The following is a 24040-nucleotide window of genomic DNA, read 5'->3' as shown; positions in this document are numbered from 1 at the left end:
AGGGAGGAGGCAGGAACAGGCCACCAGCCCGGATGCACGCAGCCTCTAGAAGCTGGAAAAGACGAGGAAGGGCTTCTCCCCTCGAGGCGCCAGAAGGAACACAGCCTGCGGACGCTCTGAGCTCAGCCCAGTGAGGCCGGCGGCAGGCTTCTGACCCCAGAACTGTAAGAAATTCGTGTTATTTTACGTTTGTGGTTATTTGTTCCAGCAGCACCAGGTAACTAACAGAGGCACGCCTCGGAGATACTGCAGGTTCATTACAGACCAGCGCAATAAAGCGAGTCACACCCCGCCTTTGGTTTCCTAGTGCCTACAAAGGTTTTTCTTACTCTACTGTAATCTGTCAACTGTGCAGTAGCATTATGTCTAAAAAAAATCAATGTCCATACGTTAATTTTAAAATATTGCTAAAAAATGCTAAGTATCGTCTGCGTCTCCAGCAAGTCTTTTTGCTCGTAGAGCGTTTGAAATATTGCAAGAATTACCAAAATGTGACACAGCGACCCGAAGTGAGCAAGTGGCGCCAACAGGCATCGACACAAACCTTCAATCTGTAAAAAACTCAGAATCTGCGAAGCAATAAAGGAAAGCGCAGTAAATCGAGGTGTGCCTGAACAGGAAGGTCGTGAGCCCAGTTTAAAACTACACATGTCTCTAGACTCCCCCACGGCCAGGGTGGCCCCAAGGCACTGGGTGGGGCTCCTGGAAAAGCCACTGTTCTGCTGATAAAAACGGGATGTGCTGAGGAGGGGCAGGCTTTCTGCCTCTTACCAGGCCCTCGTCACCATCCTTCCTGCCTGGGACACGGATGGAAGGCTAGAGGTGGACAGCCCCACGCAAGGACAGCCGAGCACAGCAGACGGGAACCCCGCACCCGCAGCCCCTACTCCAGCCTGAGAACCGCCTGCCACCAACTTCCCGTGATGTGAGAAACAGGAGCCAGGCGGGGCCCAGCCTGGACTCTGTGACACAGCCAGACAACATCCAGGTGACACACGGCTCCTGCAGTGATGAGAAGAGATTACCAGGACCTGGCAGCTCTAAGCCCCCCGGGGCAGGTTGAGGGGGTGGCCAAGACCTCCACTGGGAGTGGCTTCAGCTGGGAAGGGCTCTGTGCCATTCAGTCACCGGGCATGGCCGCTAACTAGCAGGGGCCCAGGAAACGCCCCGCCACTTGGCCCAAACATCTCCCCGGGGAGGCGGCTCCGGGCTGGCCCATCCTCACAAGGTTTAGGCCCTCTGATCCAGTCCCTCCTGCAGAGAAAACACGCAAGCGCCCGCAAGTACAGGCATGTGCACATATACATATGTGTTTATTGCGTTAAGCCCGTTCCCGTTTTTATAGTCCTCAAGAAAAAGGGTTCAAGAAAGTTTTTCACTGTGCTCCGTTTTAAAAAGTACAAAAATGAACATTACAATGACAGGAATTTGTTAAGATGCTGAACTATATATAAAGTACATACAGAACGCCCATCAAACCTGCCTCCATGGGCAGCGTGGTGCCAGCGGAGGGGTGCAGCAAGGCCACGCCCCCCAGAGGGGACACTGTCCTCACCTTCAAACATCCACACACCACTTAACATTTTAAAAAATTTAAACCACTCAAAGTCCCTGAATTGAAGAGATTCTATTAAAACATGAAACCCCCTCGTTCTCCAAAGGGAATTCTGTTTGCTGGGGAGCCCCGTCTGGGCACAGGTTCCACCAGGCACGCACTGCCCGGATTCGGTCCATGACACACAGACAACAAGAGAGCAGTTGGCCGGGGTCCTGACGATCAGCTGTGGGATGTTGTAAAGTCACACTGGGACAGGCGCTGCAACAGGAGACGTACCACAGCAGATGGACAAGCCCCAGAGGACAGTGGCTGGAGCTGGGAGACTGATACAAAGGGAAGTAAGAGATCTGGGCTTGAACAGAGGAAATGGAACCACAGTACAAGGCTGAAGGCCACGTTGCTCCCCAGGGGCGAGCTGTCACCAGGATGCCCGCCAGCCCAGGACGCGGGACCGGGTGTTGGCAACCCCAGCTTCCCCCCCGCAAGTATGCAAAGATACACTCTCAAGATCAAGACTGCCACACACACAACCCACACCCTCCTTTTGGCCCCTGAAGGTCAGGATCCCGCTGGGACGTGTGGAAGACTTGGGCCCCCACCGAATGGAACCATGGAACAGAGGAGAGCTCCTCCCCAGGCCTGCGGACACTGGGCGCAAACCCCTTTCTAAAGACCATAGGTTTCTCAGTAATTTCTTGAACGTACAAAAGTGACAGTACAGACCCTTCTGGCCGAGAGATGTGCTGGCCAGCCCGGCTCAGAAGCCCTGCAGCTCTGGGATGTCCCGGTACAAGTCCAGGGCCTCGGGGTTCGAGAAGGCCCCGCGGTGCTCCATGGCTTTTCCAGCGATGATCTGCTTCACGGCCACTTCTACTTTCTTGCCGTTGAGGGTGTACTGCCGGGGGAGGGGGAGAAAGCAGACAGAAGGAGCATTTAAACCCCAATGGAGGGAACTCCCTTGGCCCTGCTATTTGGGCACACCCAAGCCAAAAAGACCAGCGTGACCTGGGACGCTGAGCGCGAGCAGTTCTTGGCCAGTGCTCAGCGGGTGACCGTTCAGGGTAGTTCCTTAACCCGAGTTTGTCTCCTTGACTGTAAAGAAGGGACTGCAGCCCCCGCGCCGAGGCTGCGGGTGCCCTGGTGAGTTAGCGCACACAGCTCTCAGAAGGCATTGCATTTTTATTTTATTACCTATATTTATTTTACTACACTGTGTTATATTAGAAAGACTAGCTTATTTCAGGAGTCGGCTGCCTTCCCGTGACCCCATCCCTGATCTGCTGCTGGAAAGTGACATTCGTCCAAGAGCCTCGCCAAGCTTTTGCCAAATTTTCCCCTAGAACCGCTAGTCTGAACAAGACAGGGCACTGCTCTCCTCGAAGTCGGACTCTTTCCAAATGTTCAAAGCTCCTGTTAAAATTTGTAGCACATGTGTTTCACCTTTGACCCCAGTGGGTTTTGGTGGCGGTGTCCGTGTTTGGGGACCAGAAAGTTTCTAGAACAAACCAAGCTCTCTAATAAAGCTGTAGGTGCCCTGAGCACTCCTTGCACTGACACTTTTTTTTTTACATTACAACCTGAGATGTAATTAAAATTCATTCATTTGAAAAACTCAGTTGACGTGTGAACTAATTAAGGATCCAGGCGCTGGCTTCCAAGGGACTGCCTGTCACTGGGGCGCCACCGGCCCTCTCGCCCTGAAATGCAAGCGTCTCTCGTGTGCTTCTGTGCCACTAAGATTTCTAGTAAAGACCCAAGAACGGCTCACGGGAGCTAATAACTTAATCTCCCATCAGCTGACAGAATAAACAAGGCATCTTTTTAGAGGAAGTCCTGCTCCTGTTTCCTGGTGAGAAGGGGAAGGGGGAGGAAGTCCCTTCCGCTCCTCCCTGACCTCCCTGGCCCCCGGGGATAAGCCACACGCCCCCCGGGAGGACGGGCCAGCACCTCAGCCATACCGAGGAACGAAGATCTGCTGGGGTCAGGGCCGTCGTGCTGGGCCCTCCGGTCTAGCGATGTCTCAGATGCCCACTCACACTCCCCTTGGTGTGTCCAGCCCCAGGTCCCTATGGCTGGGCCAGACCCCCACCCCCAGCCCAGCGACACACGGCAAACCCTCTCCTAAGGGCTTCATTAGTTCAGAACACGAGGGCGCCTGAGAAGTCTCAAGGAGCCCTCCAAATGACTTCCCGGGCCAGGCAGACGGAGGAGGCAGCTGAGCCGGGTGCCCGAGGGTAAGTCGACCAGGGCCAGGCTGAGGATGGGAAGACAGGCCAGGGCCTCTCTCGCTTTCCAACAAATCTCTTCACTGTCCTCCAGAGCATATGCAGTTTGGGAATCACCAGTTTGGCAGCAAAAGGCACAGGTTCGTTCTCAACAAAATAAAGCCAAGGAGACAGTCAAACTCGAGTCCCCAAAACGTTTCAGGTGCAGAGAGCACTGAGCCAGTGAAGGGAGGCCGTAGACCCTCACCAGGACAAGGCAGCAAGTGTCCCTGACTCCAGAAGTCCCCTCTCTCCCCGAGTCACCCACCGAGAGAGACAGAACGCCCAGGCTGCAGACCCTTCCTACGCGTAACAGTGGGAAAAAACATGTGGATGGTACAAAAACCCTGCTTCTAACTGCACCTCGCATACCCACCGCTGCTCGGGGAGCGACCTCAAAAAAGCGGCATCTTCCCCCCTCAGGTAGCCCAGCGAGTGCCCGCTCCCGCCCTCTTCACTGTGAGCAGCCGCTCCACAGGCTTCAGACACAGCCCGGCTCGTCTGTGCACTTAGATTCCTGGGTGTACCTGTGCGAACGCACGCACACGCACGCACTCGCACACCCGGACACACGGCAGCTTCCTCCCTCGGCCGACACAGGTATTTGTTTTGTAAGCAACGCGAGTTGAAGCTGTGATCCGATCTGGGTGCACCTCCTCCCCCACTTAGAACCCAAGCAGAGCATAAACGGTGGGGCAGCTTTCTGAAGACGTGCCTCTAGATAGATTCAGATCTCCCTTCCGCAGGCAGAGCCTAAAATTAAAAGGCAGGAGCAACAGCACCCCAGCGGCTCTTCTAAAAAGTTAAAATTAATTTTCTCATTAATAATTTGAGAACACACTAAAACCACACTGGGGAAAAGCCAGCTGGAGGTGCAAGGCTGGGCCTGCCTACCCTCTGAAGACCGGTATTTAGCAGAAGTTAGAATACACGCAGTTTAGGAAGGGTTAAAAAAAAAAAAAAAGATGGCAGGAAAAAAAAAAAAGGATGGGGTTGCCAGGCAACGCGGACAAACTATATATAAAGCATGAGCAAGCTTCTGGATGAGTGCTTCTAGGGCGTGTGGGCTCCTGGGGAGGTGACAGTGCCCTGGGCACCGCTGCCAGGCGGCCATACCGGGATGCCCTTGGTCTCCAGGATGAGGCTGGGCACATGCCGAGCGGACAGGCCCAGGCGGATGGCATTGCGGATGCTCTTCACCAGGTCAGGACCAAAGGCGTGGCCGGGAGCCATCTTCAGGAAGAGGACCACCCTCTCCTCCCCGTCCTTGTTGTACTGGGGGACACAGAGGCTGTCCATCACCTCCTCGAACGCTTCCACTGCGGAGACAGGGCAAGGGGCCTCAGTCTCCCACTGCCCCACCTCGGCTGGCGACTCCTCCCTGGGCCTGGAGGAAGGGAAGGGGAGGCCGGGCCACCAGGCCTGACAGGGACCCCCGTCTCTCCTCCCAGTCCTCCCGGGAAGAGCCCCCCGGCACTGGGGCATCCCTAGGCAGAGTTGGAGAGCTGCAGCTTGGGCTGGAATGGCTGACAGTCTACAAGGAGCCATCCACAGGCCTTCCTTACTCAACTACAAATCAATTTAAAAATAAAAGGAAAGCAAGTGCCCGTGGTGGGGGCCCCACCGGTGGGAGGAATAAAGGCTGGAATCAGGCAGATTGGCACTTCTCCCTAATTGCACAGCCCTGGCATGACTCGGAGATTTTGACATTCGTACGAGGCTAACTTCATGGCCTTGGTAGGGCATTTTGAAGGCCCACTGGGGACTCTGCTGTGCAGCTGGAAGGCCCACTGTCTTTGTTTGGTGTCCTGAATGGTGCTGTGTGACCTTCAGTAAGCACACTACCTCTCTGTGCATCTTTCTTTACCCATAAAGAGTAGACACGATTAACCAACCCAACTGATCTCCCTGTGAGGATGAAACGTAATCTCGCTCTGAGGTTTTACGAGCTACGAGCAATGTGGACGAGGCATGTTCTAGAAAGAAGTGCACACTCATACATGTCTATTCTCACACCCGGAGGCAACCGGGCCAGAGTTATGCCAAAAGCAGGCTCCCCACTGAGACACTCCTCCCTTCCCTCCTGGACGACCTGAGAATGATTCAGGGAGAAGGGGAAACTGCTCACCTATGTTATAGATTTCCGAACTGCCAAACCGCACCCCGTTGGGGTTGAGCGTGCCGTCACTGGAAAAAGAGACGTCATGAACACACAGTAGCTCCCGAGGGAAGCCAGTCGCGGGGCGCCCGGGGGACAGTCACCCCCTTTCCAGGACAACATCATGCCCAGTCATTGGTGGCTCCCTCCCTGGCTCTCTATCCTGACCAGCACCCCTCTTTCTCCCTGTAAACTGAAAGCTGGACACCAAGGGGGCCCCCCTCTGTGTGGGAACATCTGTCATCTCCCTGCTCCTCCACCTGTATATACCTGTTCCCCCTCCCAGGTGTGCTGTGCACCCCGGTGCCCCCCACTCCCACTCCAAGAAGGGTCGCCGCTACTGTGGATGGACGCCTCCCACACCAATGCCCCTGACCCGTTACTCTGGGGTCCGGGAATGTGGACCAGGCCCAGACCCACCCTCGGGAAGCTGACGACGGAACGACACAGGAAGGGCCCCAGACAGGGCGCAGTCAGCCCGTCCCGCAGACTGAGCAGACTTGGGGGTGCTTCCTGAGTCCTGGGCACCCCCAGCTGCCCCGGGAAGGGGGCTCGAGGGAGGAGGAGCCGGCTCCGCAGACCCTCACCTTCGGCCCAGCATGACGATGCCCCCGGTCTGGGGGTTGATTCTGCAGTAGTCGCTGTGCGCCCAGACACCTGCAGGGAGGCAGACGTGCTCAGTCACTCCGAGGGGAAGGGTCCCGGCCGGTTGCCGGGACAGACGCCCACGGTGGGCGTGACAGCAACGTAACTCTTGTCAGCAGACACGGCTGAGGCCCACAAACAGATACGATGGGGGCCTGGGGGCCAGAGTGAACCAGACCCTCGTGGGGCCAACCCTACACACGGCTCTGACACGCGCCAGCCTGCAAGAAACGCCACTCCTGCAGCTGCCAGCAGTGGCCGCGGGGGTTCACGGGGGCTGTGCAAACCCCGGCGGCGGGGACGTGAAGGCAGCATTGGGGAGGTCAGCGGGGACTTCGGGGGCGCCCTCTGGGCGGAGACTGGGAAAGCACAAGCCACGCCTCAGGAAGAGAGGGCGGCCCGGGGCGGCTGAGGAAACGTCACTCAGAAGGGGCTCCGGGCCCTCTGCTCTGAGCTCTGGTTGGTCACTCTGCAAACGCCTTTCCGTATCAGCACACCGTCAGTTTACATTTTCACCTGGCCTAGTTCTGGGGGGTCATGACGCCTGAAAGTCTGCTGCCTGTTACAAAAAGGAAGACCTTGCTTTTCTGTTGTTGTTTCCTTTTATCATCAAGCCATTTCCTATACAGTCTAGGAAACTCTCAGCGCTGGGGCCTGGGGAAACCGTCTGGTTCAGCCTGTGTCCACCCTGTCTGTGACCAGCAGCCTCCGATCCTACTATCTGACCTGCCAGTGTTTCTTCATATTTACTCATACGTCCCACATACTTCCAGAAAGAACTGGAGGACACTACCTATAAAACCAATATGACGGGATTATTTATAGAATCAGAAACTCTGCACTGGGGATAAGAAGACTGCTACAATGAGGCAGTGATTGCAGCTCTGAGTTTCCTGGCAGCCAAGGCAAAAATGGAAGTGCAACAGGCCACAAAGTATTTGCTGTCTCCAAGAAGGAATATCGGAGCTTCAAAACTAGACTTTATCAGGAACTAATCCTGAGAGATGTTTATCATGCAAACCCTTGTATACATAACAAAAAGTGACAGAGAAGACAGTTTTCAAAGAGCTGTGTTGCTGAAGATGACAAGATGTCATTTCTTAGATGGATCCCCAAGATGAGGTTCTAATCCTTTTGACCTCCCTTCCTAAGACAGGAGTCCTGACTCCTCTTCAGAGTCACTCAAGGAACATTTTCTGGACAGATGGATAAACGGACGCTCTATTATCCCTTAGTCTGTTTGCACAGCTACACGCTGGAAGGATCCAAGGTGGAGCTTAAATGCGGCAGGTACCCAGTGGAGCCCGGCCACACCCTCGTGTGGGAGGGGCTGTGCCGGCCACGGCAGCTTCCACACCAGATGTCACGTGGGACGTGCAGACACATGAGACCAAGCAGAGAAACGGGAGGGATCTGTGGCCAATTTCACCCCTGACGGTCACCTGCCATTTTCCGATTCTCCACATGTGGTTTATGCAAAGTCAAGTTACCTTTCTAGAAGACTGGAGAAAGCAAGTCCTCAGTATGAATAACCCTGGAACAGAAGGCTTGCTAAATTATGAATTATACAGCAGCCATAACTCAATGTTGCTTATGAAATAAGATAAGGAGGAGGCAGGAATCGGCACTTTAAGTAAAAAGACGTCCCTGCTCCGGGGCAAGACACCACTCAGAAGATGAAGGCGCAGGTGGCAGTCTGTGTGAGTGACGGGCTCTAAATCATCCCACCGCCAAGGTGCTCTGCCTCCACCCCCTCCGAGAGGCCCGGATGCTGGTGTGTGAGACACAAGGGACCCAGGCCGACACCTCCTGCACAAGCCACCTTCCCCTGAACGGGCAGGCAAGGCAGCGGCTCGTGCCAGCTCCCGGGAGGCAGCAGGGCTCCTCCCGGGGCTCCAGGCACGGAGGGCGGATAAGAGTAAACTGAACCCAGGTTAGACCTTCGCAAGACGGCCTCCCGCGGAAGGTCACAGGATATGATCAAGAAGGCCCCGTCACCCCACTGGTGGAAGGAGCTGTGGGCAGCCTGACCGGGCTTGCGCAGGGAGGGCTGGGGGGTGGCTGGCGGGGGGGGCACGTCCAGAGCTAGCCCCAGGAGGCCCAGCCCTGGGCGGGAGTCCGGGCAGCTCCGTTTGCTCCCCCGACCTACCTGGAAATTTGGAGAAATAGGCCTTCCGGTACTTGCTGCCATCCTCATCATTCCAGAAGTGCGTGGGCTGGCAGGGGAGTGGCTTGGTGCACACCAGCTCCCCGCTCTCCCCCCAGACTGCCTTTCCTGGAGGGGGGAGGAGTCAAAGATAAACTGAGCACACACCACAGCCACACACCCTGGCTTTCTCTCCCTCTCTCTTTCCTTCTCTTTTAAGCTATTAGCCATGACAGTATTTCGGACACATGCAAAGGGACAGAACTGGTCCCACCCACGTGCCCATCACCCCGACCGGCATCGCTGAAAGCCAGGCTTGCCCTCCCCAAAGGACCTTCCCTCCCGGCACACCCTCCCCATCTCTCCTGAATGCGATGTTGCATTACTCCCTTCTGTGTATGAACACCATGACGACATCCACGTCAGCTTGTGTGTTTCTAAGCTGTGCACAGACGGTACCCCACTGCCCCTTCCATCCAGCATCTTGCTCTGTTCTCTCAGCAAACATCTGGGTGACTCGTTCACGCTATGACAGGACGCGGGCCTCCAGGCATTCGTGCTGACTGCTGGTAGCTCCCCGCGTGTGATCACAGTCTGCTCTCCCTGAACACGTACACTTACGCTGCTTACAACTCTGTTTTGTGCTACAACTCACATGCTGTGAACATGCTCACACGCAGCCCCTTGCTCAGGCTGGTGGGTACGTCTCCCAGAGTGGAGTTCCTGGATCACAGGCGCCTGGGCACGATCCCCCTTCCTCATTAGCCTCAACCTGCCTCCTAAAAACGCTGCACCGAGTCACTCTTGCTCCCACATGGACACGCCCCGTTTCTAGGTCAGGACACAGCGCCGCCGGCAGAAGCCAATGTGGAAGGGCAGGGGAGCACCCCTTCCGATGGCGTGCCCCCCCCCGCCCCAAAGTATGGAGCCGGCTCGTGTCTGCTCACCCAGCACAGTCCACAGGCAGAACATGGCAGGGACTAGAAAAACGCATTCCTACCACCTACCTGCAGAGGCTCCAGACTTTGCAGATTTCCCTCACCTCGGTTAGCTCATTTCATCCCACAATACACTTGAGATAAAAGCCAGACAGATAATCTTATGTGCATCTGAAAGCTGGACAAACAGCCGTCTGCTTGTCACTGCCAGGAGCACCTCCCTCCCGCCCAGGCCACAGAACGCAGCAGTGACCGGGCCCATGAGAAATGGCTCGGACAAGTGGCAAAATAACAAGGTAAGTGTTATTTTGAGCAAATGAGCAATAAATGAGCAAATCACTCTGGCAGCAAATGGAAAACACCCTCTTCTGAAAATGAGAACTGATTTTTTTCAGAACGGTCACTGGCAACGTTTTCCATGAACTGGAGGCAGGAGAGGTCTTCTCTGCACCCCACTGGGCCCCCAGCCCCTAACCACTCTGCTGTCCTCTCCCCCGCTTCTGCCGGCTCACAGGGGTCGGCCTAACCTTCCTATCCACTCAGTCGGGTGAAACCAAAGGCAGCTGCAGCGCAAACAGCTGGAGCCCACGAACTTGCACAGTGCACGCACCACATGCCAGGCCCTGTCTGGTGCTGGGGACGCAAACGGGCTTTGCTGATTCACAGCCCATGGCCGCTACAGGCCATGAAACAAAAGCTTGTCCTGAGACCGGCAGAGAGGCCAAGCCCCAGTCCTCCGCTGGGTCCTCACAAGGTCAGGGTGTCAGGCTACTGGGGCAGTGGGGAGACCTCATCAGCACCTCCGAAGCTTGGATGCCGGGGAACCACCCACCGGGCGCTCCGAGAGAGGGCCAGCAGTCTGCAAGCAAGAGGGGCGGCCCCTAAGACGGGGTATTTCTGGAGAACTGTCACCAGGCACAATGACACATCCAAGTGTGTCCAAGCTGCCACTCACACTGGTCACAGAGAGAGAAAGGGTTTAAGGCTGTCACCTTCCTCGTTCCACACCTCCACGGCCATGCCCAGGTTCCGGGCCTGGATCTCCCCTCTGTACACAGGAATGGAGCAGTTCTGGCCCATGAAGCAGGAGATGATGTCGGTGCCGCCTGCAAGCAACGGCGAAAGGAGATTCAAAATTCAGAAGACTGAGACAAAGCAGTGTTTCTGATTTGAACAATGAAAGGGAAAGACCCCCTCTTTCTCCAAATAAACACTGAAAAACTCCCAGACGCCTTTGAGCTTCTCTTCAGGGAGGGGTAGGGGAGGTTATCTGGAACTGGAGCGAACCTCCCATGTCTGGGTGATTTATTTTTTGACCAGGACTTCCTGCTGAAGGAGAGACCAAATAAATGACCTCTCGTGGTCCCACTGAAATCCGAGACTCGGGCTGAGGGAAATTGGAAGCCTCGCTCTGTTAGGTCTGCCCGCAGGCACTGACGGGTCCTGTGCAAAGCCTCTCTGCTCCCGTTTCCATTCACTTAATTGTTGGAGAAGCAGAAACCCTGAGGCCCCTGGAATGCGTCTCAAGCAAGAGAGAACGTGCTGGATGGAAACACTCCAGTTTCTGGAAGAGGCCTGAAAGGGAGTCAGACCCCAAATGCCCTCAAGACGGAGAAGCATTAACGCCCAGATCCATCCTGCGACAACTGCCCCTCAAACAGCGGTGGGCAGGGGCCCACGTGACTGCAGGGTAGAGCGTCCTGGGAGCACAGACATGCATTCAGCCACCTGCACGCAGCTCGGATGGAGACCGCAGCCTGGGGAGACGGGGCGGGGCTGTGGGAGGGGGCACGGGCACACACAGAGCTGCCGGGCTCGGGCCTTCCTAGGCTCGGTGATTCGGACACAGTGTCTGTGCTTCCCTTTAGACCCGATCATATACCTAGAAAGACAGCTCTGTGATTTAAAAAATGTTTTTTCCTTAATCACGCTGTGTATATGAGCGGGGGAGACGTTTGGGGGGAGCGGGATTCAAGAAAGACCCACATAAAATAGCTTGATGCTTCCAACAACCGGTAGGGTTTGATTCAGACAGAGAGTTGAAGTGTGATGTCCTTCCTGCCTTCTCCTGACACCTCGAGGCACCGGCAGACAGGTCCCATGAAAATGGGAGAATTGTGTTCATTTCAGTGACCAGGAAGGTCTGCTCAGCCCCCAGGCCCCGAAAGGGCACAATCGCTGCCCCTGCGACACCAAACGACGCCGAGTGGACGGAGGCGCTGCTTCAGGAGCAGAGCTGGGACAGCGGCAGGGGGACAGGCCGAGACCCTAAGGGACGCAGCTGCCCTGAGATGGGCCAGCCCGGCCTGGGAGACGACCTCCTCCCCACCGGCCACAGCACCCCCGCCCACCAGGAGAAGACCACGGTGGGTGGGGGCGTGGGAGGCAAGAGGCCCCGACTCTGCGGTGCCGGGACCGGGAGGTTCGAAGGCCACTCTGTGCCCGGCGTGTGGGCGGCCTCTGGCCAGTCACTTAGCACATCCAGACCTTGTTCTCTTTCGTAAAGGAAACAGAATCTACCAGAATGAGCTGCTCAGGACTGGAGGTTACAATCGATGTGAGGTGTGTGAGTACCTCCCCCACCCCCAGCAATGGTTCCGTCTTTGCTAACTCGGGGCTGGAATTCAGTTTCTGGAACACAGCTACCGAGGAAGAGGGACACGGACCCTGCAGACGTGCACACTCTGCTGCGTGTTCACTCAGACAGATTCCAGCTGGCGGACCGGCTGGTGGTCTGCGGGTGAGCACACTTCGGGGCCACGCCTGGGCCCCGCGTCCCCGACTCTTCTGGAGCCCTCTCTCCAGTCCCCGGCGCAGGGGCACGGCAGGGAGCTGTACCTGAGATGGAGCCCAGGAGCACGCTGCTCTTGATGCACCTGTAGACGTAGTCGTAGCTCTGCGCTTTCAGCGGGGAGCCGGTGGACAGGATCGTGTGCAGTGTCTGCAGACTGTGGGTTTCCGCTAGAGCGAAGAATCACTGGGAGATCAGAACCAGACCCGATGCCCTCAGCCCGGCCTGCGTGCTGGGCACAGGTAACGGAGGGGACTTGACTTCCATGGCCCCGACGGGCTCACTTACCTGGCTTCATGCCCTTCTCTTCGAGCACAGACAGCCACTTGGCACCCGTCCCGAGGATGGTGATGCTGAGGACGGATGAGGGAAAGAAAACGCCAGAAACGCGTCAGGGCTCCTGCCTACTCCAGGCACCACGGCTTTCTAAAACTGCGACTCACGCCTGACAAGTCTACATAACCCCAGACACCTCTCTTCTCTGGACTGAATACTTAATATTTAGTTGATCGCAAGCTCCCACACCTGCGTCTGCTCTGGGGCAGCAGTGACAGGTTTGCAGGGCACCCGGCCCCACTTACAACTGTTTGTACGTGAACCCACCATCCTCCCAACTGCAAGATGTCTCCTCCTGGGGAGCCCAAGGAGGCCCCAGAATCAAGACCCCCTCAGACTGTGACCTCACACGTTCACTGTCAGGGACGCAGAGAGCTTTGGTCAGAACGGGGGGCGTCCTTGGAATTCCTGACCCTTTTCTTAAAAAAGTGCGTGTTTTCTTAAAACTCAGAAAACAGCAGCTCTTCTCTTTTTGGACTATTAGAACCCACCATCCTTTACGCCCGAGTTTGCACTGAGGACACCACGCGGTGCTGAGTGTAAATCATTGTGTTTTTACAGGGAGACCATCACTTAATGTTCTGCTTCCTTTCGGTGAGGTGGCCCTTGGCAGGTAAGCTCCAGCTCCCTAACTAAAGGACGTTTTCTCTGGGGGCTGAGGGAGACCAGACCATCAAGGTCCCTCCCCGCCCCTCTGGGCAGCAAGACCTCATCCCCTCACACCTGGGTGGGGAGAGTCACTCCAGGGCGACAGCTGCACGCTGACTGATGCTCAGAGGCAGAGACACACAGAACACCGTGTGATTCAGGGCAGCCCCCTCTGCCTGGAACATGTGTCCCCCAGACCTAACCGTGAACGCCTGCCCAGTTACCAACCTGGACCCTAGAGTTCTGGCCCTGCCCCTAACCAGAATGTCCCCCTGGCTAGACTGGAGGGTCCAGAAATACATCCCAAACAGAGAGGGAAGTCCACCTTTTAAAGCAATCTTCTTTGCGTCTACAAAATCATCACTCAGTTATCACACATGCAAGTCAGTCTGTGGGCTGACCCGATAATAACGAAGATTTTTCCCTAAGCATAGCATTATCTTAAAAATCAGAGGCCCTGAAACTTCGCTGCAAGGACTCCGCCCGCCCTGCCAGGTCTGAAGAGTTGCTCCTCCTGCCACAAACCAACAGGATTTGCTGCTAAAGCTCATTTAACTTAGTTTTACTTCATTTTGGGGAGATGACGGAGCTGGAATGAAGGCAGCGAGTCCAGCCTGACCTGCACCCTCTCTTCCCCACGGAGTGAGTGCCCCTCACCTCAGCGCCTGCCAGGCTGCAGAGTCGCACCTGCCTCGCTGACCTGGGCAAGTAGGGCCTCCCAGGCAGGCGAGGGGCCAGGTCAGCGGGGCCCCGTGGACCGCCAGGGCCACATCTTAGCTGGCGTCCGGGGCACAGGCCGAGGAGAATGGAAGGCAGGCACCCAGCACACGCTTACTGCTAAATGGACCCAGACCACGGGGCTGAGAACAGGCTCGCACGTGCACCCTGCACACAATCACATGCATGCACACATACTCACACTTGTTCACAGACATGCGTGCTCCCACACCCACGTGTGCATACACTCACACACCCACTCTCATGTACGTATTGTGTGCGCACACACGTGCAAACACACGCACCTGCACAGTCACACGCATGCACACATACACTCAGACGTGCGTGCTCACTCTTACACATACGTGCACATGCGTACACACGCTCACACGCAAAGCTGGGTTTCCCTGGGGCCCCTCAGCCTTCAGCTGCATCGGCGCTAAGCCCCAGGGACGCCCGCATTCCTCTCCCTCTTCCTGTAACACCCCAGGCACACATGTCACTGCACCTCCATCTGAGGCTGGCTAACAGGTATTACGGGCAGAGATCGCCAAGCCATCTAAGTCCCCAGGGATTTGATTAACCTTTCGCTGGAAACAATCTCATTAGGAAATAACCTTCCTTGCTAATGTTGCGAGCCAAATGTCAGGATTTAAATATTACCCAGGCCAAAGTTTTATTTAAAATATTAATGGCCAACGATTTGAGAACATTCATGGCTCCTTCTTGTTTCCCCACTGTGAACCGGCTCAAATCCAGAGTAATTAGGGCATTTCCGAGCGCGGCCGACTTCAGGTCCCAGGAGTCCTGCCGGCTTCCACGTTCTCCTTCCTGGAAACACGATCATTAGGCCAATGGTGACCACCCACCACCGTAGCGAGAACGCATCAGCCCATTATGATTAATTCATCGGCAAAGAAGGTGCTAATGAAACAGCATCTCCTGACGGTTTCTAATGATGACAATGAGGAGGGGGTGGCGGGAACGGGGCCCCTTCATCCTTCCCCGTGTTCCTAGTCCTCAGGAGGGGCACTGATACCCACTTTAACTGGCCGCTGCTTCCGCCCTTAGGATTCCCACCTGTCGTTGCCCAGAGAGAGCTGTTAACCGGACCGCAGGGAGGCGGAGGTACCCTCTGCGGCTCACACAGGAGGGCGTCTGGGGACGCACCTGGGAGTCTGAGAAGACCCCCAAGATGCTGGGCAGCCCTGAGGGGCTTGCAGAAAGGCAGGTGGGAAGTCCAACATTGCGAATGGCCTCGTGACAGACTTTGCCAGACCCTTGATGAGTTTATGCCCACCGTCCCCTGGACAGGGCTGGACATTCGGCCTGGACCATACTCTTACCCCTGAGGGGATGGGCCCCGAGTGAAATAATGCTCTTATCAGCCCTCAAGTTGCCTCTCTTCCGAGAGTGAGGCATCAAGAGTGGCAGAGCATCCCGGAGGCGGCACCCAGATCCTTGCAGCAGCTGCTTGGGTCCGAGCCTGGCGTCCTGGGTACCTACCCGATCCGGTCGACCAGGTCCCAGAGCACGTTGGGTGTCGGCACCAGAGGGGAGCCATCGTACAAGACCAGGGCTGCCCCCGTGGCGAGAGCGGACACCACCCAGTTCCACATCATCCAGCCGACCTGGAGGGACAGAAGGAGCCCGTGTCAACAGAGCACCGGGCCAGCGCCCTCGGCCCCGTCACTTGGCCTCTCACGCCCCCAGGGAACCTCCTGACACTGAGTCAGAAGTTGCCCAGAACTGCCCGTTTCAAATGCACAATGCTCTGCCCCAGCAAGTCCACCTCAAGTTTATGGTGCGGATAAACACACACGTGTGCGCTAAGACGTGTCAAAGAAGGTTTCCCGTAGGTGCCACCCCACTTTGGACAGAAAGCACACCCCCCGCAACCTGGAAAGGAGAACTCGGGACAGGGGAGGGAGATGGCCGGGTGCGGTCGCCTCTGGGCCCTGAAGACGCCAGCCTCTCACCAAGGACCCGCCGGCTGCATAATGAAATTGTCACCACGTGCGACAAGTGCTCAGAAGTGCTCGCAGCCCCACTGGCAATGGCACTCCCATCCGGGCCAGAATTTGTGGGAGATTCTGGACCAAACACAGGTGATGACACAGCAAAGGAGCAGGAGGAAGGTTCCAGCAGCAATCACTGTCCAGAGGGCAAAACCACCCACCCCACCCCACCCCACCCCGGAGGCAAGGCGGGCCGCAAGGACGCCCACCCCCGAGACTGGGGCAGAATCCCGCCCGTGGGGACGCGGCGCCCAGGTGGCAGCTCAGAACCGCGGACTGGGGCACTCAGGATACAACAGCAGGTCACAACGGAGGGGACGCAGGTGAGAGCTGCCGACCAGCCTCCTCAGCCACACAGAAACGGCAGCGCGAACCAGGGGCCCCGCGAAAACCTCCATTTAGTTCAGCTGCCTTTTTTTTTAAAGGTTTCACCAGCATAAGGGGAGTTTCTTCTATTAAGGAATTATTTTAGTAGGTAGCTCTGCATCCTGTTAAGTGCAGGTGTCCGAGGGGAGGTAGAGCTCAGGGGTAGAGCGTGTGCTTAGCATGCACAAGGTCCTGGGCTCAATCCCCAGTACCCCTGTTAAAATATAAATACATACATACGTGCATGCATACATACCTAATTACCACCACCCGCAAAAGATGATGGAAGACACATTAACAGGAAAAAACCCCACAAATTTTAAAAAATAATAAAATAATAAAACAAATGGTGGTGTCCAGCTGTTAAGGGGGTCAGTGACACAGCACAGGCCTGGCTGGGGCCGGGTGAGGGCGCCGGAGGCTGCTGCTGGCGCCTGGCACACTCCATGGAAAAATCCAACGATCCACTCCTTTGTGGGCAGGATGCTTCCCAGAAAAAGTGCTCTGGACTTTTGAGTCCTTGCACTGTGTACGTCCCCTCGATGCAAAACCCTGGTGTTTTAAATCGCCATGTCCCAGCGAGGCAGCTGAGCTGGACATCAGTGTAGCTGCTGGGGGTTTTCTGCAATTCAAATCAATACTCCAGCTACGCCCCCGGGGCTGGGCTTCCTGCGTGGGAAAGGACAGAGCCTGGATGGAGGTGCCCAGCACCGCTGTTCTACATTGTGGGAGACAAGGAGGGAGAGGGGATCTGGGATCAAGGCCTGCAGCTGAAAGAAGCCTGGATCATCCGGCCCAAGCCCCTAAATTTACAGCTGGGCACACAGGGAGATGAGGCGACCTGGCCCGCTCCTGCGTCTGCGTGGGGTCCTGAGAGCCTGGCACCAGGGGCCCAGCCGGGGCCTGGGCAACAACCTCGCAGCTTAGGAAGACGTCTCCAGCATCCGCTTCCCGAAAAACTCAGGGCAGAAAGGGAGCTAAACCATTCTGGAGCCTCTTGCTATTTGCGGTCTTGGAAAAAGCCAGTTTTGAGTTTTCCTCCCTTGGGATAAACACCACTTTCTTCAACTTGTTAAGTTTTCACCTCTCAGCGTTTAGCAGGGTCACGATTAGCTCCAATGCTCTGAACTCAAGCTGTGGTTTGATGCTACGCATTCCAGACAAAACATGTCAATGGAGGGCAGGACCACATCCACCTGGGGCAGGACGGTGAGCCTCCTGCTGGCTCCGCGGTGTGGGGGCTGCTCTGCACTCACTTCTTCTCGCTGCTACAACCCACTGTCGCACCCAGTGGTCTAAATTTATTATCTGAGAGTTCTGAAGGTCGGACATCCAAAATCAGGTGTCAGCAGGGCTGGGAGTTCCTTCTGGAGGCTGGGGGGAGACTCTCTCTTGGCCTTTTCCGGCTCTGACGGGCGCCTGCGTTCCTTGGCTCACGGCACCGTGGCACTCTGATTCTGTTTGCATCGTCCCATCTCCTTCTCTGCCTCCAACCCTCCTGCCTCCCTCTTATAAGGACCTTTGGGATCTCTTGGGCAACCTGAATAACACAGGACAGCCCCGCCATCTCAGGATCCTTCATGCATCCCATCTGCAAAGCCCCTCCTGCCGTGTAAGTTCAGACAATCAGTTCTGGGACCCGACATGGACATCTTGGGGGCCACTGTCCGACAGCCTTCCAATAAACTCCTTTCCAGCTTGAATCAGTCAGATTCCCTTCTCTGTTGCACCAGACTAAGAATCGACTGTCCTCGGGGCAATTCTGGTTAAGTTCCCGGTCCCCTGGTTGAGTGGCAGATTTCAGTCCTGTGACTCTTGTCCCCAACTCCAGAGGCTCGAGAGACTGAATGCTAATTCCCTGGTTGGTCTCCCTGGTTTCTCTAGAATTCCTCGGGGTGCCAAGTCTCCCGGCGGCAACCGAGGTCAACACAGGAGGGCAGGCCAAGTTAAGAGACGACCTTGGTGCTGAGATTGGAGCGGGCAGCAGCCCGGACGGAGAGGTGGTCAGAATGAGAGGCAGGGAGAGAGAGGGAAGGGCCCGCAGCAGAGGCCGCTGGTGCATGCAGCCTGGGGGCTCAAGCCGCACGTCTGGCCAGTGACACGTGCGAGGGGGGAGAGGCAAAGAGAAGAGTAAAGACAAAGCCTCCCCGGCTGGATGAACCAAAGCCCGGCTGTCCCGGGAGGGATGAGGGGGCAGGACTCATCCCACACACGCGCACACTGACCGTGGTGTAGTACAGGATGATGTCACTGCTGGTCACGTCACCATGAAGAACGTGCTCCTTCAGGTGCTGGATGAGGGTCCCCTGGGGAGAAGCAGGAGACGGGGCGTGAACCGGGCTGCCTCCTCTGAGGGCACAGAGGCACGCCAGCCCAGACTCTCGGCCCTGGGCAGGAGGGAGGAATCTCCGCTTTCTTTCCCAGAGGAAGCAGACCTCCGAGCACCCTCACCTTGATGGAGCGATGCCCCCGTCCCTCTGCCACCTGGCCCCTGAGACTCGCCGAGGACCCGGGAGGAAACCCAGACCCGCTCCTGCCATCCTGCGGGCTCTGGGCACCAGACGACCAGGAGCACAGGGGCCCCGCCAGCCTCAGGCAGAGAGGAGTGAAGGTGGTGGCGGAGTGGAGAGTCACAGTCAAAGATGAAGGCAAAAGGACGCAGGCTCGGTGCAGCGACACCTGCACCTCCAGACTGGGGCGCTACTGGCCAACTCTGGTCCCTCGCGGTGGACGGGGAAGGCCGGATGACCGAGCGAGACTGTCCCGGGACGCACCACTGCTGCTGTGTCTGCTGCTCCCTGTGAGCCTCAGATCAAGCCCAGGGACCCCTGGGCCGAGGGGTAGCTCCAACTCCTGCTTTCAGCTCCAACGCCCAATCAGACCCCGCTCTCCCAACCCTCACACATCACCTGCTGTTTCTTATGTTGATGTTTAATGGGCAGTATATTCACTTGGACCAAACTCTAAAGCACATACCAGACAAGCTCCCCCTCCCCCCGCTCCTGCAACCAGCAACTGTGTGAGTTTCCTGTGTGTTTCCGGGTATACTTCTTGCCCACCTGCATGTATTTATTTATGCCGGTTGTTCATCTGCACACATTGCCTGCGAGTTGCTTTTTCCATTAAACATACGTCGGAGCCCTTTGTCAGCACAGAGAGCTCCCCTGGGGTCTTCTTGCAGCTACGCTGTATTCCACTGCCCAGACGCCACTCGCTCCACACAACTCCGTGTCCGTCTGCGCTCACAGGGAGGACAGGAAGCTTCCCGTCCCCAAGCACAAAGCACAGAGCAGAGCAAGGGGCCCCTGAACCAGCGGCTAAATCTTTCGGCCTCAGTTTTCCCGTCTTCACAGTGGACCTCACACAAGATCCTGAGGCTGGACCGGGGATGCTGGAGAGGTCCTTCCGAGGCCCTGGAAAGGCCAGACCACCGTGCTCGGTCTGGCCCACAGATGGGAGCTGCTGGCTGTCTAGGAACTGTAGGGGCTGCAGGCAGGACCCACGTGTTAAAAACCAGCCTCTACAGCCTTCGCTGTACCCAAGAGAAGCGAAAAACAAGCCAGTGGGAGATGATGCCTCTGCAAGCTTCACAGAAACAATCCCACCCAACAAATCCTCTAACTCAAGAGCGAGACGCTGTTGCCAGAGTCTGTCCTGAACAGCGGCCCTGTCACCAGGCCGGCCAGGAGCAGGAACCGTGGGGGGAGGGGGTGACAGTGAAACCGCATCTTCGCCCAGATGGCCCGCTTTGTGAAGCCCGCCCTATTTATAACCCGCACGTGCATTCGCTCAGCACCCTCCCTCTCTCGATGGCACAAAACTACCCTTTGCTTCTCTCTGTATGAATCTTAGCAGTTCACGTCAGTAGTTCTTCCCCTGATTTTTAAACATTTGTTACAAGCCTGAATGCTTTCCCTGAGGGTCAGGAAGCGTCAGCAGCAAGGTTTCCTGGGTCTCCAGCAACAAGAGTAATTTAAAACAAGGAAGAGGGAAGCTGCTTTCTGGGCGCTTTCATGGACTTAGGAAAAAAATACCAACCGGCAAACCAGGACCAACCCCTCCAGGAACCTGGGGGTTAGTGTCAGCAGCCCCACCCCTGCGGCCATCCCCCACGCTGTTTTCAAGTTTCCTCTTGGGAAAGCTCTCAAAAACAGGCAAGACGCTCGGCCACTTCTCCAGTGATGCAAGAGCCCAGTGGAGCCAGAATTAATATAATTTTTCCTGACTTTTCCATACTCCAAATACACCAGGCACGATGACATTATGAGCCAACTATATTACATCTAATACATTTTTATGTTCTGCTCCTTAAAAAGTGACATTCACTAGGCAAAAAGCACTAAAAATAAAAGTACAGTTGGACATTTCAGTTTTTCCTAAAATGTCCGTTGTTTTGCCGCACACACCCCACCCTCGTCTGCAAGGTTTCTAAAAATGCTCATCTCTGTGGCTTGTTATCGGGCCTCTGACCAGGCAGACTGGGGCTGCCCTCTTCAGGGAGCCACACCTCAGACTCTGAGCACACCCGACTCGATAAAACAGGATGTTTGAGCAATAAAACCAACTCACTCCCACCAAGAGGCCACTCGGCCTGGCCAGTGTTATTTCCAGAAATCAAGCCTTTGGCCCCTGACGTCCCCTCCCTCCTGCCCCCTGTGGTCCCTGAGGGGTCACTGCGGTGGATTAACAGTGCACCTGGCAGTTATAATTCACAACCTGAGATCAGACCTTCAGTGGATCCAAATCCAGGTAATGGCAAAGCTGTGTTAACCCCTTTCCACGTACTGATGAAAACACTGTGTAAAGAGCTGTGTGAGGTGTTACAGTGATTCAAGTGCAAATGTCTCCTTTCTAGGGAAGGAAATGTTCTCAAACAACTTCCAGATATCAAGAACGTCTGTAAAAGATAACTGAGTTAGAATAAGTGAGGTTTTAAGGTTTACTTTCCAATACCACCATCTTACCAAGCAAGAGCTAGAAAGCGGTTTGAGAATGGGAAGGTCCCCCCTGGATTATCCCCTTCTTCTCAGCGCGGGGAGGAAAGGGTACGACAAGGTCTCACGGAGACACTGCCTGCTCTTCACCTCCTCCCAAGTTGGGAGAAAGTGGGGAACTGGCTGCAGAGGAGGGAGGTGCAGAGCTGCTGGGCGAGACGCGCAGGGCCAGGAGCAGCGCCAGGAGCTGGGTCCCGGGACCGCCCAGGAGAGGTCTCAGCAAGGAGGGGAGCCCAGCCGGGCAGAAGGAAGTGTTCTCCTCAGTCCGGGAGCAGAGTAAAGGGAGATGACGTCGGATGTGACAGCACATACAGAAGAGCACTGAAGCCACCCAGGAAGAGAGCTCATTAACTGACAATTAAGAACAGAACGGACATGGGGTACCTCTCGACATGCAGCCCTGAGAAGACATGACGTCACTGCTGTGGGGTTCCTGCCCTGAAAGTGTAACGCGGATCCAACCACCAGGCAACACCAGACACACCCACAAAGGGCCGTCCCGCAAGACTCCGCAAAACCTCAGCGTCAGAGCGACCAGGGGGCTGAGGAGCTGCCCTGGAGAAAAGCGATGTGTACGGTGAGGAGGTGCGACCGCCACGCAGCTTCCGGGGGACGTGGCCCGGGAGCAGGTGACGGTGTCGCAGCGACGCCGGCCCTTCCTGACCATGGGGACTGCACCACGGTTTGGCAAGAGAATGTCCTCGTTCTCCAGAGACACGTGCTGAAGTCTGCAGGGGCCAAGGCTCACGATGCCTCCAACTTCCTCTCAAAGGGCTCAGCAAAAACCAAAAATCACAATCACACACACAGAGAAATAAAGGAAAAGAGGTTGCTAAGATAATGTTAAAAATCGATGTCAAAAATGTTAAGAGAAAGCTGACGACAGGGCAAGCTGGCTAAAACGCACCACGGAGCTCACCACACCATTCTCACAGCTTTTCTGTAGCTCTGAAACTTTTTCAAGAACAAAAGGTTCGAGTCACTAATCCACATGTGCAACATCTAACGCTTAGCCATCACGCGCTATTTCAGGGGCTTTAATAATGTTGGCCCTTTGATGAAACAAATAGAAAAGTGAAAAGTATCTGAAGTGGGCTGAACGGTGTCCCCCCAGCAACAGACCGACGCCCCAACACCCAGCACCCGGGAACGTGGCCGTGCTCAGAGATTGGGCCTCGACTGGGTATGAAGTTGAGATGAGGCCGTTGGGGTGGGTCCTCATCCGGTGTGACAGGTGTCCTTATAAACAGAGGAGACTGAGGCACCAAAGACACCAGCGATGTGTGTGCACAGAGGGAAGACCACGGGAGGACGTGGCGAGATAGCGAGGAGGGAGGCTCAGAGGAAACCAGCCCGCCCTCACCCCGACCTGGGACGTCTGGCCTCCAGAACGGGGAGAAGTAAATCTCTGGCGTTCAGGCCCCCCAGCCTGTGCTGTTTTGCTGCGGCTGACTGAGCGTAGAAAGTCCTTCCTCAGTTAACTGCATTTTCAAACTCTTTGACCACAAACCACAGCCAGACAGAAGTTTCCCGATGCAGCCTGCACCTGCGTCATCCAGACACGCACTCACACGATGACAGTTTCCCCAAACAGCAGCGACACCTCTTAGGACCCGTGACACACTAGTATTTTCTATTCTCATCTGTCCTGTTTCTATCCATTTAAAATGCGGGCAGGGCCCTTCCATTGGGCTCACGATCCCCTAAAGGGTCACGACCTGCAGCGTCAAAGCCACCAGATCGCCCTGCCCAGGCCTCACGTTGGTGGCCCCATGGAGTCCCTGTACCTCACCGTGGGGACAGGGCCACAGCAGTGCTGGGACAGCAGCCCCCATCGCCTGGCTCAAGGCTGGATCTCCATGAAGGGCCCCCCCAGAGAGCCAGGCCACGTGCTGGGGTGTCTGGGGAGGGGTGCCCGCCCTCGCCGGCTGGGAGCGCCCCGGGCCCCCGAGCCCGGGTGCGAGGTGCAGACCTACCCCGGCCGAGTGCACCATGCACTTGGGCGCTCCGGTCGTGCCCGATGAGAACATGATGACGAGGGGGTGGCTGAAGGGCAGCTGCTCGAACTCCAGCTGGGGGGCTTGCTCGCCCACCCCAGCGGCCAGGAAGTCTTCCAGAAACACGCTGCGGGCAAGAAGGCACGGAGACAAACGGTGAAGGTTCTGGAAGGCCGGGGGCATCCGCCGAGTCCCCCCGCTCGCGCCCCTCCACGTCCGCTTGGATCCCGGGGACCAGCCTTGTCCGGGAGCTTCCGAAGAGCAAAGGGAGAAGACGGGGCTCAGGGGGTTCATGCTCGCCCAGGGAAAGCTCACGGAGTGGGTGAAACTTTCCAGGTACTTTATCAGCACTGGCAGGGCCAAGGGCTGCCTCTTCAGAGAACTTGAGCACTTTAACAGACATCCCGGAGAAGGGCTGCTTACAGTTAACACGTCGGCTGTTACACGCAGACCCTGCAGAGGGG

At 56.2% G+C, this 24040-nt stretch overlaps 1 protein-coding gene across 2 annotated transcripts in view; it reads right to left on the bottom strand.

Annotated features, from left to right (window-relative positions):
- Window positions 1-1284: 1284 nt before the first annotated feature.
- The window catches only part of AACS (acetoacetyl-CoA synthetase), a 42057-nt gene continuing 19301 nt past the window's right edge, over window positions 1285-24040 (bottom strand). Inside the window, exons 8-19 of one of the 2 annotated variants that reach the window (XM_072952841.1) lie at window positions 23556-23703; window positions 18811-18891; window positions 15708-15832; window positions 12789-12853; window positions 12548-12670; window positions 10702-10815; window positions 8775-8900; window positions 6568-6637; window positions 5951-6009; window positions 4939-5141; window positions 2282-2453; window positions 1285-1881 (exon numbers count right to left, since the gene is read on the bottom strand). In XM_072952841.1, coding sequence (XP_072808942.1) covers window positions 2316-2453; window positions 4939-5141; window positions 5951-6009; window positions 6568-6637; window positions 8775-8900; window positions 10702-10815; window positions 12548-12670; window positions 12789-12853; window positions 15708-15832; window positions 18811-18891; window positions 23556-23703 — 1252 coding nt within the window. In that variant the 3' untranslated portion in view covers window positions 1285-1881; window positions 2282-2315. Of the gene's footprint in view, window positions 2454-4938; window positions 5142-5950; window positions 6010-6567; window positions 6638-8774; window positions 8901-10701; window positions 10816-12547; window positions 12671-12788; window positions 12854-15707; window positions 15833-18810; window positions 18892-23555; window positions 23704-24040 lie in introns of both variants that reach the window. The other variant, XM_072952842.1, reaches the window with a different exon arrangement.

This window comes from Vicugna pacos, chromosome 32 (assembly GCF_048564905.1).
Source record: "Vicugna pacos chromosome 32, VicPac4, whole genome shotgun sequence".
NCBI classification, from domain to species: Eukaryota; Metazoa; Chordata; class Mammalia; order Artiodactyla; family Camelidae; genus Vicugna; species Vicugna pacos.
The sequence above is the reverse complement of the archived record's forward strand: the minus strand, read 5'-3'. Positions and strand labels throughout refer to the sequence as shown.